We start from the raw sequence: 18,262 nt of genomic DNA, 5'->3' as shown, positions 1-18,262 counted from the left end.
AGTGGTTTAACCTTCATCTTTGCTAATCAGTCATTTAAATTATTTGGCGTGTGTGTGTGTGTGTGTGTGTGTGTGTGCGCGCGCGCGCGGAGAGAGATGTCAGTCAAAACCGCATACAGTAAACGGCAACAGTGCTCAACTAAACAGATCAAAATTTACTTAATTCCTCTACACTCCGGAGGCAAAATTCGGATTAAAACATTCGGGACTAGATTAAAATCATTCTGGGCTCGAGCTGTCTACTGTCTGCTTCCACCAGGAATTGCTACAAAGCAGAAAGTCCATGTGATGTTGCTGGTGGTCACTGGAGTGTGTCACACCACCATGGACGGTTTCCTCATCTACTAAACTCCCCCATGTGACAGAGAACACTACATTACATTACATTACATTGGGACGTCTGCCTTCCCATGCACATGAATGTAATATGGAGTTGTCCCGCCCCTTTGCAGCTATAACAGCTTCAACTCTTCTGGGAAGGCTTTCCACAAGGTTTAGGAGTGTGTTTATGGGAATTTCTGACCATTCCTCTAGTTTGTGACTGACCTCACAAACTAGTTCTGGCTCACAGTCTCCATTCTAATTCATCCCAAAGGTGTTCTATGGGGTTGAGTCATGTTCCTCCACACCAAACTCACTCATCCATGTCTTTATGGACCTTGCTTTGGTCACTGGTGTGCAGTCATGTTGGAACAGGAAGGGGTCATCCCCAAACTGTTCCCACAAAGAACATGAAATTGTCCGAAATGTCTTAAAAATTCCTTTCACTGGAACTAAGGGGCCGAGCCCAACCCCTGAATTCAATGACTTAAAGGGGTGTCCCAAAACTTTTGGCAATAAAGTGTATTTTAGTATCAGGTTATCCATTGTGAAATAAACCCAGAAATGTTGGATCAAGCACCATATTGACATACACTGATGCCAAGTAGCATTGAGCAGTTATAATTGTGGATTAGTGTTGGAACAGGAATAAACATGAGACACAAAAAGACACATGTTCACAGTTAGCAGCCCAATTTATTCCAGGAAATAAATTACTAGTGAAGAGTTTCTGTGAAGCAGCTTTGTGAGGATGTTAAAAGCACTATACGAAAAAAAAGTAAACAGAATTGAATGTTTTGCTTGAACTGTATGACTAAAGAGACTAATCAAATATATAAAAAATGTACCAGAACATTCTTTAATATTTTAATGGCCTCAGCACCAGGAAATCCTGTGGTGGTAGCTCAAGTGGTTAAGGCTCTGGGTTGTTGATTGGGGTTCAAGTCCTAAAGCGCTGCCAAGCTGCCACCATTGGGCCCTCGAGCAAGACCCACAACCCACCCTGCTCCAGGGGCGCTGCATCATGGCTGACCCTGTGCTCTGACCCTAACCCCCAAGGACGGAATATGCGAAGAAAGATGTTCACTGTGCAGTGAAATGTAAGTGACAAATAAAGACGACTCAGCTGTAATATTAGTCGTGTATATTAATCACACCAGGATGCTGAATCTCTTACACTGTGACGAGTGACATGGCTTTTCTGGCGTGAATGCGCTGGTGTGTTTGGAAAGTACTCTGCCAGGTGAAACTCTTCCCGCACTGGGAGCAGTGATACGGTTTCTCTTCTGTGTGGATTTGCTGGTGTGTTTGAAGATTTCCTTTTTGACTAAAACTCTTCCCACACTGCGAGCACTGGTACGGCTTTTCTCCCGTGTGAATGCGCTGGTGTTTTTGGAGATCGCTCTGTCGAGGAAAGCGTTTCCCGCACTCTGAGCAGCGATGCGGTTTCTCCCCCGTGTGAATGCGGCGGTGTTGCTGGAGAGAACTCTGCCGAGTAAAAGTCTTTCCACATTCCAAGCAGTGATGTGGCTTCTCTCCTGTGTGAACGACCTGGTGCTGCTGGAGAGAACTCTGTCGAGTGAAGCTCTTCCCGCACTGTGAGCACTGGTACGGCTTCTCCCCCGTGTGAATGCGCTGGTGTGCTTTAAGGTTACTCTTGTTCGTAAATCTGTTCCCGCACTCCGAACAGTGATAGACTTTCTGCATTTGTCCGAGAGAGCTGGTACCGGTGATGGAATCGGAGGATATCTGCTGGATACTGGAGCTTCGTGTCAATAATAGATCATCATACTGGATCTCTCCTGAAATCACCACTTTCTCATATTCATCAGTATGGTTTCTCTTGATGTGTTTTTCCAGGTCTGTTTGAGACGTGTAGGAGAGTGAACACCAGGAGCAAGAGAAGACCTGCAACTGATCATCGTCCATTTCTGGAGAAGAACAAGAAAAGTATTAAAAAAACTCATCATGAAATGGAAGAGAATATGACACAGATGCTATAAAATCTGCTTGGCTTCAAAGGCAATGGAAGACATCATTTATATGATTTATATTATGTAAAGCTATGCACAGAGAAAGAGAGAGAGAGAGACAGATCTTATCCTAGCAGAGTCACATGGTGTCACATACACCGATCAGGTATAACATTCTGAGCAGTGACAGGCAGGAGAAATGGACAAGTGTAAGGATTTGAGCGAGTTTGACCAAAAGGGCCAAATTGTGATGGCTAGACCACTGGATCAGAGCATCTCCAAAACTGCAGCTCTTGTGGGGTGTTCCCGGTCTGCAGTGGTCAGTATCTATCAAAAGTGGTCCAAGGAAGGAACAGTGGTGAACCAGTGACAGGGTCATGGGCGGTCAAGCCTCATTGATGGACGTGGGGAGCGAAGGCTGGCCCGTGTGATCCGATCCAACAGACGAGCTACTGTTGATCAAACTGCTGAAGAAGTTAATGCTGGTTCTGATAGAAAGGGGTCAGAATACACAGTGCAGGACGGGTCAGGGCTGTTTGGGCAGCAAAAAGGGGGCCCAACACAATATTAGGCAGGTGGTCATAATGTTATGGCTAATCAGTGTAGACAGTAAAATGTATTGAGCCTCTGGTCCACAAATAAATTATATTTCCAATAAATATATAAAAACAGTGTCAGAAACATTAAACAAGTTCTCTTCATGATGTTCTACTCAGCTGTAATCAAATGCTTCCCCTGTGTTATCGGTGATGAGCAGCAGTGGGAGAACAAAGCTCCACGTATCAATCTGGTCAAGACAAAGGATATGGAGTCCACTGACCCCTGTCTCTATAGAGGATAACAGGCTGGTCTGGACGAGTAACACAGCAGCAGTTGATATTAAAGATGGAAGGAGAAAGATCAGGTCTTTCAGTTTCTACAGCTGGAGGCTATTCATGTTTCCCCAGGTGCTGGTAAAAAACACAGCGTTGGAGCAGTGGTAATTAGAAGGTTGGGACTGGTCACTGAGACCAAGCTGGACTTGGAAATGAGGAGGGAAACCAGGTAAACATTTGCTCCCCACGGACAACATCTCTCAGATGTGATCTGTTTCAGTTTTTTATTAACAGCCTGGAGCAATCTAATATTTTTCCAGCCTCAGCACATTAAAACATCTACAGAAAGTCTAAGAAAGCTCACAACCTGAAGAACCTGTTGAAGTTTCTTCTGGACTTCAGACTGTGATGTCTACGATGATCAGCCGCTCATATTCCTGACCATGGCATGTGTTAGTGAAGATAAATTATAGACGTATAGGACACTGAACACCAACAACACCAGACATTAGATACATCATTACTCGATTCTGGAGCATTTTTGGAAAGTTCTGTCTTTATGATGAAGCACAGCCTGGAGTCCAAGAGAGGAACCGGTCACGGTGTCAGGGTGAGACGTGTAGACAGTGTATTCCTCAGAGTTTGTTACGATTCACTGTGATGCAGTTAAAAAACTTTTATGGTTTTTGTGGTGCTGTAAAAACATTTTACGCTCTGGCTTGGAAATCTAATTCTCCTGCTTCCTCTTGGTGCATCAGCTTCAATATTTTAGATGTAGATACAAAAGAATTTGCTCCACACCTGGGAGTGTTAGACATGAGCAGCAGATGTGGAGCTCAGGACAGAACAGAAACGCGTGAGTGTTAAAGTAGAAACCTTACCACAAACTGTCGCTGTACAGATGCTGCCTTCATCTTCAGACTCTTCCTCTTTTACAAGCATGATCTGAAATTCTTCATTATCTCCGTCCACATGGCCGCTGTGCTCCACAGGGCTTGATGTTCCTTCATCTGAAATTCCGTTATTTAGAGTTCAATATTTTCATTCCAATTAAATCACAACACAGAGAATAGAGAGTAATTTTCTCCTTACAGAGATAGTCTTCATCTTCAGGTTCTTCCTTTATTACAGGTGTGACATGTCCTGCAGCACTCGATGTTCCACCATCTGGAATTTCATCAGGCAAAGTTACACACATCATTTAAACAAAAATGTGGAGGATTAAAGACAAGTTCAGGGAGAACTGAGCAATGTGAGGTTTGTGTCAGTCCCAAATGAAGTCTAGTTAATACAGAAATGTACATCAGACTTACGGAGGTAGTCTTCATCTTCATCTTCTTCCTGTTTTATACGTTTCTGATGGTTCACAGTGTTGACAGATGCTCCTCCTCCTGAATCTGACTGTGTTTCTGTCCTCACATCCTCACTGAGCTGAAGAGCACAGAGTAATAACACTTCATAAGAAGGTTCATCATCAGTGGAGCTCGGGATACGGCCTTTACCTTGATCAGCTCTTAATGAGCAGCATCTTTAACAGCAGGTTAACGAGTTTACAATCCATAGTCCTGCCTTTTAAAATGAACATCTACAACACTAAGGGGTCACGTTTGGTGGATGCCCCTTGTTATACTCCATAACAATCTACATGAACTCCCTGACTGACCTCAGGGTACTCTATAAGCCTTTAAAACTTTATTTAACACCTGGCCCCTCAAATCTACCAGCTAACCAGCTCAAATACTCAGATAACCAGCTCAAATCTCACCAAAAATTACTCGCCCCCTATAAGGGCCCAAGGGTTATTAGATGTGTCACTACATCCACTATAACTCGCTGTCTAATCTACAGTAATCTAATCTAGTCTGATCTAGTTTTGTGTTGTTTAGAGGTACACTGAGTTTCATATTCACATACAGAAAAGATGATGAATGCCTTGTATTTAAAATCAGCTGCTTCTCACTAAACCTACAGTACAGTCACACTTACAGAGAGTTTATTGGTGCTAGCTGCCAGTCGCTGTACTGTGAGGTCACCAGTGGGCGTTCCTACTCCTGGTTGCCATAGTAATAATGATTATCAGTAGGTATCATACCATCTACTGTTCTTGCTCCCACTGCACTAAATTGCTCCGTATTTGCATATAATTAAACTTTTCTTGCTGGACACGCCCACATTCAGTCACTAACTCATGTCAGTGGACATCTCTGGTCACTTTGTTATTGTATGTGTGAATGAAGCCTAACACATACCACATGATAGAGAAGGACATGTACTGCAGACAGCAGGTGTAACACTGCAGCTCTTTCTCACAGAGCTTACACTCGTTTACTGGAAACAGACGGAGAGATCCTTTACCTGAGAGCGGGAGTTCCTGAAGGGGCTCAGGCGCACCTCTCCTGACTCCATTACAAAAAGTCTAAAAGATCCTGAAGAAAAAAAATGAAAGCAAAATCACGGTCAATTCATCAAACAGAATCAGAACTGCAGACTTATAGTTCTATTAATAAAAAGTTAAACACAAAACACAACACAAGTTACGTATTTATCTTCAGTTCTGAGGAACATCTGAACACAGAGACCTCGCAACATGTCAGTCATAAAGACGTATTTACACCAAACTGTCACCATCATACACCTACAGGTTCCTTACACCCTCACTGACTCTGCACTGCTTCTGCCCAAGAAGACCAAGGAACCAATGATGTGTGGTAGGATCTGTAACTGGAGTTCTGGACTCAGAGGAGGACCGGACAGAAAAGTGCTCCGAGTCCATAAGCAGTCTCAGTCTCAGATGGTCTCCATGGACAGGATGTTGATCTGGACCACACCTTGGTCAGATATCTTGGTGTCCACCGTGACTCGAAGGTGGTGTTCAGGAAGAGGATGAGCAGATTGTGGTTTATGGGGAAGCTCAACTAATATCCATCCTGGACAATGAATCACCTCAGCTGCATGATCTACTGATCAAACAGAGGAACGTCTTCAGGAACTCGATCGGCTCTAGCAGGAGGTCGTTCTACACAACGCCATTCACTCTGTACAATCCATCACTGTGTGCAAGATTATCTCAGTGCACATCTGGTGTATTGCTGCATTCTGTTTACTGCAGTGGACACAAGGGCATTTACAGCAGACTCTTTCATCCAGAGCGACTTACAGAATTTATTTTATTTATTTATTTTTATTACTTCCTGAATACTTTCCACTTGGAGATGCAATCTGTGGAACTCCATCAATTCTCTCTCTCTCTCTCTCTCTCTCTCTCTCTCTCTCTTATTAAGATGAATAAGAAGTCATTGGATGCTATAATGATGTCACGCAGAAAAGGACTGATTCCTCTCAAGATTTCTTCCTTGTGTCATCTAAGCAAAGTTTTCCAGAAGCTATCCACTTTGAACATCTGGAATTTTGCACAGCTGCTTATTGACAATGTCTTTTTTTGTTTTGCTATTCAACTAAAATTTAATAGAATTTTTCTCGCCCCAGCAGGCTAGCTAAGGCCATTATAATCTGCCCCTGCTTCACTAAGATGAAATAAATGAGTCATTATCAATTAACTGAAATGAACTGAACCTGCTGTCTAAACCTCAAATGGCCCAGCTAATGGTGCTGTAACGTCTGATTCTCAGATATCGGTGTTCAGATTACACTGAAGTGCTGTATCAATGACACGGTCAGGGACCCATCACAGTCCAGTCACTTCATTGTTCTATATTTATAGTCATATTTTAATATGTAAATAAGATTATCAGAAGATAATCAAGACTATTTGTGCACATGGGAATGGATCAGGTGTTTCATCTGAACTCTCATGAGCAGCATCTTATCTGAGAAAGACCTGTATAGGTGCAGGTTTTTATTCCAGCCAAGCAGAAGCCACTCCTGATGAGAGGACACTCGGCCTCTTGTTTATTGTTGTAATTACTTCTGCACACCACGAGATGTCGCTGTTTCCAACACTCCCAGATTTCAATACATTCTGTGAAATCAGTGAAAAGCTTCAAAGCGCCTCAAGCCTTCATCCATCCCTTCCTTCCTTCTGACTATAAACAGCGATAATTTATCATAATTAAACAAATCTATTTAATCACCATGAGAAGCTGTCAGCCATGCAGATCAGCTAGCAAGCTCCAGGTGAACTTACCTCATGGCTTTAACGCAGAACCTCAAATACATCCATAACGAGTGACATATTTATTTATTTTTTTTTAATTTATATGCGTAAAAACCCAGCCAGAGATATTTATTAATGCAGAGATGACTTCTCAATCAGAAAACTCAACCGTTCACTCGGACGAGAAATAATAAGAAATCCTGTCACCTTCTTCCGTGGTGTGTTTAGTAGCGAGATCATGTTCACAGCGCCACCTGCTGGAGAACTCTGGGAATCACAGCTCCAGGGAAATGAACGGCACAAGAACGTTATCGCTTCCTTTCTTTTCTTGTGTTATTAATGATGTTATGACATGTACCATGCTGAATGGTGATTTTTATGCTTCAGCCCTGACCCGTCCTGCACTGTGTGTTCTGACCCCTTTCTATCAGAACCAGCATTAACTTCTTCAGCAGTTTGATCAACAGTAGCTCGTCTGTTGGATCAGATCACACGGGTCAGCCTTCTCTCCCCACGTGCATCAGTGAACCTTGACCGCCCATGACCCTGTCTCCGGTTCACCACTGTTCCTTCCTTGCACCACTTTTGATAGATACTGACCACTGCAGACCGGGAACACCCCACAAGAGCTGCAGTTTTGGAGATGCTCTGATCCAGTGGTCTAGCCATCACAATTTGGCCCTTTTGGTCAAACTCGCTCAAATCCTTACTCTTGTCCATTTTTCCTGCTTCTAACATCAACTTTGAGGACAAAATGTTGACTTGCTGCCTAATATATCCCACCCACTAACAGGGGCCATGATGAGGAGATACTCACTCTTATTCACTTCACCGGTCACTGGTCATAATGTTATGCCTGATTGGTGCATTTTATCTATATTGAGACTCTAAAATGTCTTCAAAATAATAATAATAATAATAATAATAATAATAATAATAATAATAATAATAACAATAATATTGATAAGTGTCAATTATTTGTTATTTGACTATTGTCACTTATTTGACTGAATTAAAATTGATATAAAATTAAAATCTGTTGTTTTTTTGTTACTTTATTGGCTCATGCTTACATTTTTTGTTCTCGTCTCTTTGACTTTAACATGAATTTACCGTTTGTTTGTTTTTTTAAATGATTTGCTTTGCTAATTTACATCATCGCAACTATTAAAAAAACCATGACCCATTATTCATTTAGTAGTTTAGTTAGTAGTTTATGATCCGTGGAAAAGCTATCATTTTAACTGTTTTGATACCATAGAGTTTTCACATCCGGTACAAAGGCACGGTTTTCTTCGAGCAGGTGTGTTTGACCACAAACCACACACCAGAGCTGAACGTGGACGCGAGGCGACATACCATCTCCACACGCCTCCACAAGTGAAGAAAGTCTTCAGATAAAAACTTCTTGAATCTGAAGAAACATCAAAGTGACTCTACGTTTCCGTTACATCTCTACAGAGGAGCATCTGTTTACAGAGAAAAGTCAAACTGAGTGTGAAGGAAAGTATGACTTCTCCTGACCATCACACTCAGGAGCTCTGCAGTAAAAATCAGCAGCATGCCACTTTATAGAAGATATAAGGTTATGACCAGGAACCGAGAGTTAGCGTGTCTGAGAAAAGTGTGAGTCTTGTTACTGTTTGAGTCTCTAGATTATAAACAACTCATCATATACACTGTGGAAATAATAATAATAATAATAATAATAATAATAATAATAATAATAATAATAATGAGACCTGAAATAAATAAGCATTGGAAGAATCTTCAGATTGTTTGCAACATAAATGGCTAGATTTCTCTTCATATGAAAAATAAATGATGCATCATTCTTAGTACAGATCTCTCCTGGTGGTTCCTGGTTAAGTTTAATTTCTGACGTCTGTTTTAGAGGCTGGTCTAGGGTGCCCAACCCCCCCCCCCCCCATTATTTTATTAGCATTAAAGGCAAAACTACATGAATATATAATGTCACATTAGCCGTAGAAGTAAACTTAAACTGTAACTAATCATCAAATGTAAAATTTTAGAATTTAGGAAGAGACAGGAGTCAGAGCTGGAGGTAGCAGAGCTGAAGATGTTGAGGTTCTCTTTGGGAGTGACACGGTTGGACAGGATTAGGAACGGTTTTGGAGGGAGAGTGAGTATATTGGTAGGAGAATGTTGGACATGGAGCTGCCAGGCAGGAGGAAAAGAGGAAGGCCAAAGAGGAGGTATATGGATGTAATAAATGAGGATATGAAGCTAGTGGGTGTAAGTGTTGAGAATGCAGAAGATAGGGATAGGTGGAGAGAGATGATTCACTGTGGAGAAAAGCCCGAAGAAGATGAAGAAGAAGAAGAAGAAGAAGAAGAAGAAGAAATACCTTTGTACAAAGGTCCATGAACTTTCCTCCTGAACACGTTCTGTACAACGATCCAGGTTTTCAGACACGTGATTTCCAGGCAGCTCCAGCAGGCGGCGCTGTGAACACGATCTGCACCCTGAACTCACCAGAGAAAAAGACGAGCTGCAGGGTGTCTCTCTCTCTGTTAGTAAACAGTTGATCGGTTAACCAGGTGAATCATTTCTACCTGAAACTATTCCTGACTTTTATTTACTTCACATCAGAATAAAAGCTTGTTATTGCATGTATTTGAGGATGTTCGCTTCATGGTGATTTATAAACCTGAGGTAAGTTAAAGCTGAGCTATAATACAGAGATGATGGTACAGTGAGGTTACACTGGAATCAAAACACAGACACTAATTATTTAATTGTGAATAATTTCTTAATTATTGTTGTTATTTATTAGCACGTGGGCCAACCAGTTAATAATAATTATATAGTGATGATAGTGTCACTAACATTGGGCCTTATCTTATTTATCAATCTTTTATTAAAGTCATGAACAAATGTTGTTGAAAACCGAACAAACCGAACCAAATTGACAAAAGTTTCAGATTTTCTTCATACCTGTGTCCATATTTATGTTGACCAATGTTAGTCACGTGGTAAGTGCTTGCTCCAGACAGCTCATTTGCATATGGTGACGCCCACAAAACTCCATAAAAGGTCAAGGGCAGAGACTGTAGGAGGATGAAATGAGATCAGGGGTAAAAGACATGAGAAGAACAGAAGGGAGTTATTTGTGTGACTTTTTATTTGACTATAAAAAGCTTTAGGAATATTGAATATGTAACACAATAAACCAACGCTAAATCTGATTCTAAATCTGCTTTGGGATCTGATCCATCCGATCCGCCCTCTGTTTATACAGCATTACTGTTCTAATGGAATGATTTGTTTGTATTTCTTTTATATTTAAGGATTTGTCTTGTCTCACTTGAGATTTTCCAGTTCTCTGAATAGAGCTGATCAGGTGAACTAGAAAAGCCGTGGATCTGGGCGTCTGCTGAACTGTAAACATCAACACACTCATAGTGTTTCTATTAGTTAGAATTCTTATATAATAATTGATCTGAATCGATGATATGAAGGTAACTTACTGGCCGAGCAAATGTTGGAAGCCGTGATATATCTGATTATATACTACTGTATCTGTATTTTATATCATTTAATGCCATGTTTATTGACATTGTGTCTTTATATTTGGTCGTGTCTGTTGCTGCCTTGATGGCCAGGTCACTCATGTAAAGGAGATTTAGTCTTTTATCCTGTTTTGATAAATGTTAATACTACATTGTTCAGATTCTCCTGACTGCCAGATTTCATGTGTAAACACTTCTGATGATTTCCACATAAACCTGTTCGTATTCAGGTTGATAAATGAGGCCCATCCTTGCTTATCTACTACTGAATAGGAAAGAATTTTATTCACTATTACTTAAAAAAGACTCTATATATATGTGTGTATTGTGCTCCAGTTGAGTGGAATCATTACTTACTTAACTTGATTGTCCTTAAAGGCTATCCTTTATGTAGACTCATACACATACAGCAGCAACACAACACACATTTATAATAAGTCATATAAAACATGATTGCAGCAGGTACAAAGGAATTTATATATCTATTTGATTTACACAAAGGGAGTTTATATCTGGTTGATATTCAGTACACAGTGGATGGGTGGCATTGGAAAGGACTAACTGGCCCTTCTTAGTCACCTATTTATGTTAGTAAATCTGTGTGATACTCCTTAAATCAGCCCCTACTATCTCACTGCACATCTTAACTACACTGTTCAACTTACCCCTATTCTTTATATTCAAGTTGCCATAGCAACAAATAATGGAAAAAACAAACTAAAAACAGATTCAGTAAAACACATGTAAAACATTTTCATAAAAGAAACAATTATATGAAAGGTTTCCTCAGAAAATACATACGTTGAAGAGCTTTCCCTCTGTTATCAAATTCTAATTCTCATCAAATACAGACCCTAAATATTTGTACTTCTTGACCACATCTACCTGATGTCCCTTAATCACCACAGGCAGCACAGGTACATCGTTCTTCTTACGGAAGTCAGTGAACATCTCTTTCATTTTAGAAGCATTCATGTTTAAAAATGAAGAATCACACCATTGAATAAAATGATCTACCACTGGACCATGACTCCCATCTGACCCAGTGAGGAGAGACATGATCACAGAATCATCTGCAAATTTAATAACGTGTGTCTTCTCAAAAACTCCCCTCATTACTCGTGTTTTCTTCTCTATGGATTTTATGGATTCAGAGTCCAGAAAAGTCCAGATTTTTGCTCACAATGATTTTGAATGATTTTTCTTTTTTCCCACCAGATTATTGACTTGAACCTCTTATTTCCATGTAATGGAATCAGCAGAGGTTCGACCAGGCCGTTGCAGAAGCCCTCCACACACTCCTCCTCACTCACAGGTACAGGTTCTCCAGATGTTGGTAAAAGTTTGTTATAATTATTGTAATGTCTTCACACAGGGAGATATATAAAGACTGCTGACTTGCTTTGTTAAATAATATTGTACTTCTTTGCTTATCAGCTTTGTGAGGATGTGCAGTCAGAAACCTGTACATCTTCAGGTGGAGGAACATCAGGCTCTGAGGGACATGTCAGCCCTGAAGACCATCAGAAACATATAAAAAAGGAAGAACCTGAGGATGAACACCACCTCTGTAATGCAACATGGCACATTCCAGTCCAGTCTGATTTTAGTGTTAACTGTTCTCAGTTTATTACTCAACAAATATCACGGTTTTACTCTATTTTTCTGTTTTATTTTACTCAACTGTGTTTAAATTCATCTGCTGGATTTTCAGGTGGCTGGACTTCAAGTGCTGTGGGAGAGATCACACCTATGGATGAACAGAAACATGTAATAAAGGAAGAATCTGAAGATGAAGACTACCACGGTAAGAGAGGAAGGGTTTATAGAGTCCGGCTCGGTGACACTGAACGAGCTAGATCTTATTTCTGACTGACTAAAGAACACTTTCCCACATATTCTTCTTATATATTTTTTACAGTTTTGATTTAGATGAACGTAATTAAATGTAAATAATGGAATTTCAGGTGAAGGATCATCAAGCCCCATGGACCACAGCTCACCTGAGGATGAACAGAGGAGTGGAAATAAGCATATAAAAGAGGAAGAGCCTGGTGAAGAAGACTACACCTGTACAACAGTCTGTGGTAATGCTGTCACTGAAACACTCCTGAGCGTGTCGGTACACCCGTTACTTCCCAGGTCAAACAGATTTTCCACACCATGGTTGATTTTGTCCTTCTGGTGATGATGACAGTCTTGTAGCTTCATTGCTGATGTGACGTTAAGTATCAATCACATGGTCTGGTTAGGGCTGATTTACTGGTGTAGATCTGTGAAGCAGTATTTTATATCTGGGGAAATGGATTACTGGAGGATATCTTCCATGTAACATTTGTTCATATTTTGTTACAAAAATAGTTCAGATACAGCGGGTAAAATAAGTATTGAACATGTCACCATTTTTCTCAGTAAATATTTCTAAAGGTGCTACTGACATGGAATTTTCAAACCATAGATGTCCATAAGTTGTGTGTAATAATGTGAAATGACGCAGGGAAAAGGTATTGAACACGCTTACTGAAATTTATTTAATACTTTGTACAAGAGCCTTTGTCGGTAAAGACAGCTTCAAGACACCTCCTGTATGGAGAGACTAGTTTCATGCGTTGCTCAGGTGTGATTTTGGCCCATTCTGTCACACAAACAGTCTTCAGATCAAGGTTCTGTGGACCTCTTCTATCAACTCTGATCTTTAGTTCTTTCCATAGCTTTTCAGTTGGATTCAAGTCAGGTGATTGGCTGGACCATTCTATCAGCTTTACAAGTTTTACAAGTTTTACTTACAAGTTTTCTTTCTCTGAAACTGCCGATTTTTATCTAGAATCAGGTACATCAGGTAGTACTATCAGGTACATGCTACATTTTTCCCTCCATCCTTACATCGATTATATGACATTTGTCAGTACTGTATGCTGAAGAACAGCCCCACACCATGGTGTTCCCACCTCCAAACTTCACTGTTGGTGTTTTAGGGTGATGTGCAGTGCCATTTGGCCTCCAAACATGGTGTGTATTATGGCATCCAAAGCCTTCAGTTTTGGTCTCATCTGACCAGACTATACTCTCCCAGTATTTCACAGGCTGGTCCGAATACTGGGCAGCAAACTTTAATAAGCTTCAACATGCCTTTTCTTCAGCAGTGGAGTCTTGCATGGTGAGCGTGCACACAGGTCATGGTGGTTGAGTGCAATACTTATTGTACAGTTCTACCTGCTAATTCCAGGTGTTTCTGAGGCTCTCCACTCGTGCTCTTTGGCTCTTGGACACCTCTTCTGATAATTCTTTTCACTCCTCAGTCAGAAATCTTGTGAGAATCACCTGGTCATGGCCAGTTTATGGTGAAATGATGTTCTTTCCATGTCCGGATTATGGCCCCAACAGTGTTCACTGGAACATTCAGAAGTCTTGAAATCCTTCTGTTACCAATGCCATCAGTATGTTTTGCAACAATAAGTTTGTGAAGGTCTTGAGAGAGCTCTTTGCTTTTCCCCATCATGAGATGTTTCTTGTGTGACACCTTGGTAATGAGACTCCTTTTTATAGGCCATCAGCATTCCATGCCTTTTTGCACCTCCCTTTCTTCATGTGTTCAATACTTTTTCCCCTGTGTCATTTCACATTATTACACATAACTTACTTTATGGACATCTATGGTTTGATTTTTTTGCAGGTGTTGTTAACAACATCTGGTGAAAATTCCATGTCAGTAGCACCTTTAGAAATATATTTACTGAAAACAAGGGTGATGTGTTCAATACTTATTTTACCCGCTGTAGATGTACCTGTTCTCTCTGTAGTTTCTAATGCTGTCTGTTTTCTGTTCCAGAAATGAAACAGCCCCAATTACAAGACTTCTCCTGCTCCTGGTGTTCACTTTCCTACACATCTCCAATTTACCTCCAGAAACACATCAGACGGTGGCACGATGATGAATATCAGAGAACATCAGCTGAAATGAAGTATGAGAATCTGCCCAGTCGAAAGCAGACCATCTCTGATAGTCTGAACAGAAATGTGTCTCATGAACAGAAAGAAGTCTATCCCTGCTCAGTGTGTGGTAAGAGTTTTTCCCAGCAGAGTAACCTCCAACGACATCAGCGCATTCACACAGGAGAAAAACCTCATAACTGCTCAGAGTGTGGAAAAACCTTTGCTCACAAATGTAATCTGCAACGGCACCAGCGCATTCACAGCGAAGGGAAGAACTATACCTGCTCAGAGTGTGGGAAGAGTTTTGCCCAACAGAGTTACCTCCAACAACACCAGGTCATTCATACAGGACAGAAACCGTATCAGTGCTCCGAGTGTGGGAAGAGTTTTATTCGTCAGAGTGATCTCCAGCAGCACCTAGTCATTCACACAGGAGAGAAGCCACACCACTGCTCAGAGTGCGGGAAGAGTTTTATTCGACAGAGTCATCTCATCCGACACCAGAGGATTCACACGGGAGAGAAGCCGTATCACTGCTCGGAGTGCGGGAAGAGATTCGCCCAGCAGAGTTATCTCCAACAGCACCAGCGCGTCCACACGGGAGAGAAGCCGTACCACTGCCCACAGTGCGGGAAGAGTTTTATTCGACACGGTAATCTCCAAGATCATCAGCTCATTCACATACAAGTGAAGCCATATTGCTGCTCCCAGTGTGGGAAGAGTTTTATTCGACAGAGCGAACTCCAAACACACCAGCGCATTCACACGGGGGAGAAGCCGTATCCCTGCTCAGACTGCGGAAAGCGTTTTAGAGGCAAGAGGCATCTCAAAGCACACCAAGTCATTCACGCGGCGGACAAGTCTTATTATTGTACAGGGTGCACGAAGAGTTTTAATCGACAGAGTGATCTCCAAAACCACCCGTGTCTTCACACAGAGGAGAAGCCATACCACTGCTTTACACTGTGGGAAGAGTTTTATTCCACTGAATGCTCTTGAAAGACTGATGCGTTCACACAGGACAGAAGTCCAGTCACAGCTCACAGTGTGAGGAAAAACTCGGCCTGTTGATTAATCTTTCGGTTCTCTTATTCTTGATAATATTTATGTTACTCAGACACTCAGACAGAGATTTAACATAAGCATTCTGAAATGGAGTCATGACTTCTAAATGATAAAGTCCAGATGATCATGTTGGCATGGTTTGTTAAAAATATGTAGATATACAATTACTGTATATTTCTGTATTTGTGTGTGTGTGTACTTTTTATAGTATTAAATCATGTATTTAAATTGTTAAAGTGTGTATGTGGAAATTAGATGTTTTGTTATGACATTTTTTTAGTATAAATTATAATATATAAAGAATGGCAGTGTCTGCCAGGGAAATGGAATTTGAGCTTGTGTTTCATTCTCCCCTGCCTTAAACATGATGTTATGTCAAATTACTTAGTTATCATATTTATACTATATACCCCAGAGTACTTGACCATTATACCTGTGTCTGGGCCTAAGTGGCGTTCCATAGAAATGGGCTTTTAATTTTGACATAAATATTTAAAAAAGGATTATTCTGTATGTTTAAAACCAGTGTATTAAAAACATGTAGTTATAAAGAGAGGCTGTGGGTTGGGGTAGAATCAGTAACAGTCATGTCATGTGACTACAGAGTGCCATGCCCCCGGCATAAAATTTTTATGCAAATACAATTTAGTAGCTACACGTTAATTTAATTTTTTTTTGTCTAATTTAATCCAATGACATCAATATTTTTAACAATTTAACTGGATATAATAGAGACGCCTCTAAAAATGTCTCACAATTCTCACAAAAACATATGTGTCTGAAAAAAAAGGCAAGAACTGTTTAACAAAAATGATTAAAATGATTGGTCTACAGAAAAGTACAACAAAATAATGATTGCCAACGAATGACAACGTGATTAAATACACGTCTTTGCTTTGTAGGGACATGTGCATCCTAGTACTGGTCCTGACTCACCCGAGTTAAATGATCCGATTCCGCATATTAACTCATGATTCATGAGTCCGAGGTCTAAATTAACCCCATTCTTATTTGTCCTATGGCTGCTACTGTGCTTTTTTTTTTTATGAAACGATACAGAACATTATATATTATACATTAACATCAATGCAGTAATTAACAGTGTTGGGGAAAGTTACTTTTAAAAGTAATGCGTTACAATATTGAAACAATATTAGTTACTGAAAAAGTAACTAATTGCATTACTTAGTTATTTTTTATAAAAAGTATACGTTACTTTTGCGTTACTTTTTCTTAAATTAAAACCAATTTATTGAGTTCAGTGGAACTAATTGTTTTACCTGGTGGTGAACGGAGATCAAGCTTTTGTTGTTCAGCAGTAGGCGGGGTGAAGGCGTCACCATTCGGCTCTCTCACTTCCGACTCTACAGAGCTGTGCTGTGCATGAAGAAGCTTTTTTAAATTTGAGTTTGTGTTTTTCGCAGTTGAGAAGTGTTTTTCACCTGCACACAATCTACATTTGACGACTATCGCCTTCTCCTTTTCTTCAACGACTTTAAAATAATAAGAGTATTTCCATCGCGGAAATGTAAAGCTCTGACCTGCCATGTCTATTTCTGCAGCGTGTTACCACACTTGCATGAGTACGCAAGTGATGGCAATAAATTTAATTCAGTAAAGACAGAACGGTTGAAAAAGATCAATTTAACTGAAAAGTAACTCGCGTTAGTTTACAAAAAAGTAATGCAAATATTAATGTGTAAATTCAGAAAGTAATGTGTTTCTTTACTTGTTACTTCATAAAAGTAATTTGATTTATGTAACGCACGTTACTTGTAATGCGTTACCCCAACACTGGTTATTAAACATAGCAGAAAAAAGTGGACTTGCGAAGTCGGCTCATAGACTGATTCAGCTGATTCTCAGTGGACTCGCGGAGTCGGGTTATAGACTGATTCAGCTGATTCTCAGTGGACTCGAGGAGTCGGGTTATAGACTGATTCAGCTGATTCTCAGTGGACTCGAGGAGTCGGGTTATAGACTGATTCAGCTGATTCTCAGTGGACTCGAGGAGTCGGGTTATAGACTGATTCAGCTGATTCTCAGTGGACTCGCGGAGTCGGGTTATAGACTGATTCAGCTGATTCTCAGTGGACTCGAGGAGTCGGGTTATAGACTGATTCAGCTAAGAATGTTTGTTGTTTGTTGCACTGGTATGGTAAGTCTTGATTCTTTTTAATTGACACAGAGACATGTTTATTGCCCCTGTCAGTGGGGGCTCACATCACACCCTGGGGCAAACATGAACATTTGGGTGGTTACCCATCATGCAGCAGTCAAAGATTTTCTAAAAACTTGTAATTACTATTACATACACACCATAACATAACAGTACATAACTATACTCATTAAATTATTATAGTGTATAATCACCTGCATTAATCCCACCAGCCAATTACTATAGGGGGAAAAAATCCACCACTATTTCCCACCATGATTAGAGTTTGTACAGGAAACGAGGGCTATAAAAGAATCACTGACCCAAAAGGAATCACTGACTCGATTCAT

General features: G+C 40.5%; 1 protein-coding gene and 1 pseudogene across 2 annotated transcripts; one reads left to right on the top strand and one right to left on the bottom strand.

The window, feature by feature from the left end:
* Nucleotides 1–997: 997 nt before the first annotated feature.
* Nucleotides 998–9,680, bottom strand: LOC131345761 (zinc finger protein 32-like). 2 transcript variants are annotated; one of them, XM_058378815.1, is made up of 6 exons: nt 9,592–9,680; nt 5,465–5,535; nt 4,423–4,540; nt 4,202–4,276; nt 3,991–4,119; nt 998–2,252 (listed from the first exon to the last, which is right to left on the bottom strand). In XM_058378815.1, the coding sequence occupies exons 2-6, from the start codon at nt 5,513–5,515 to the stop codon at nt 1,495–1,497; spliced, it is 1,131 nt and encodes a 376-aa protein (XP_058234798.1). In that variant the 5' UTR covers nt 5,516–5,535; nt 9,592–9,680; the 3' UTR covers nt 998–1,494. The 2 variants fall into 2 exon arrangements, with proteins under 2 accessions (XP_058234798.1, XP_058234797.1); XM_058378814.1 differs by lacking the exon at nt 9,592–9,680 and adding an exon at nt 7,254–7,462.
* Nucleotides 9,681–9,744: 64 nt separating this feature from the next.
* On the top strand, nt 9,745–15,993 carry LOC131345751 (zinc finger protein 501-like; annotated as a pseudogene).
* The last annotated feature ends 2,269 nt before the right edge of the window (nt 15,994–18,262 follow it).

The sequence above is a fragment of the Hemibagrus wyckioides genome, linkage group LG25, assembly GCF_019097595.1.
Source record: "Hemibagrus wyckioides isolate EC202008001 linkage group LG25, SWU_Hwy_1.0, whole genome shotgun sequence".
Taxonomy (NCBI): domain Eukaryota; kingdom Metazoa; phylum Chordata; class Actinopteri; order Siluriformes; family Bagridae; genus Hemibagrus; species Hemibagrus wyckioides.
This window is presented reverse-complemented; position numbering and strand designations above follow the sequence as displayed.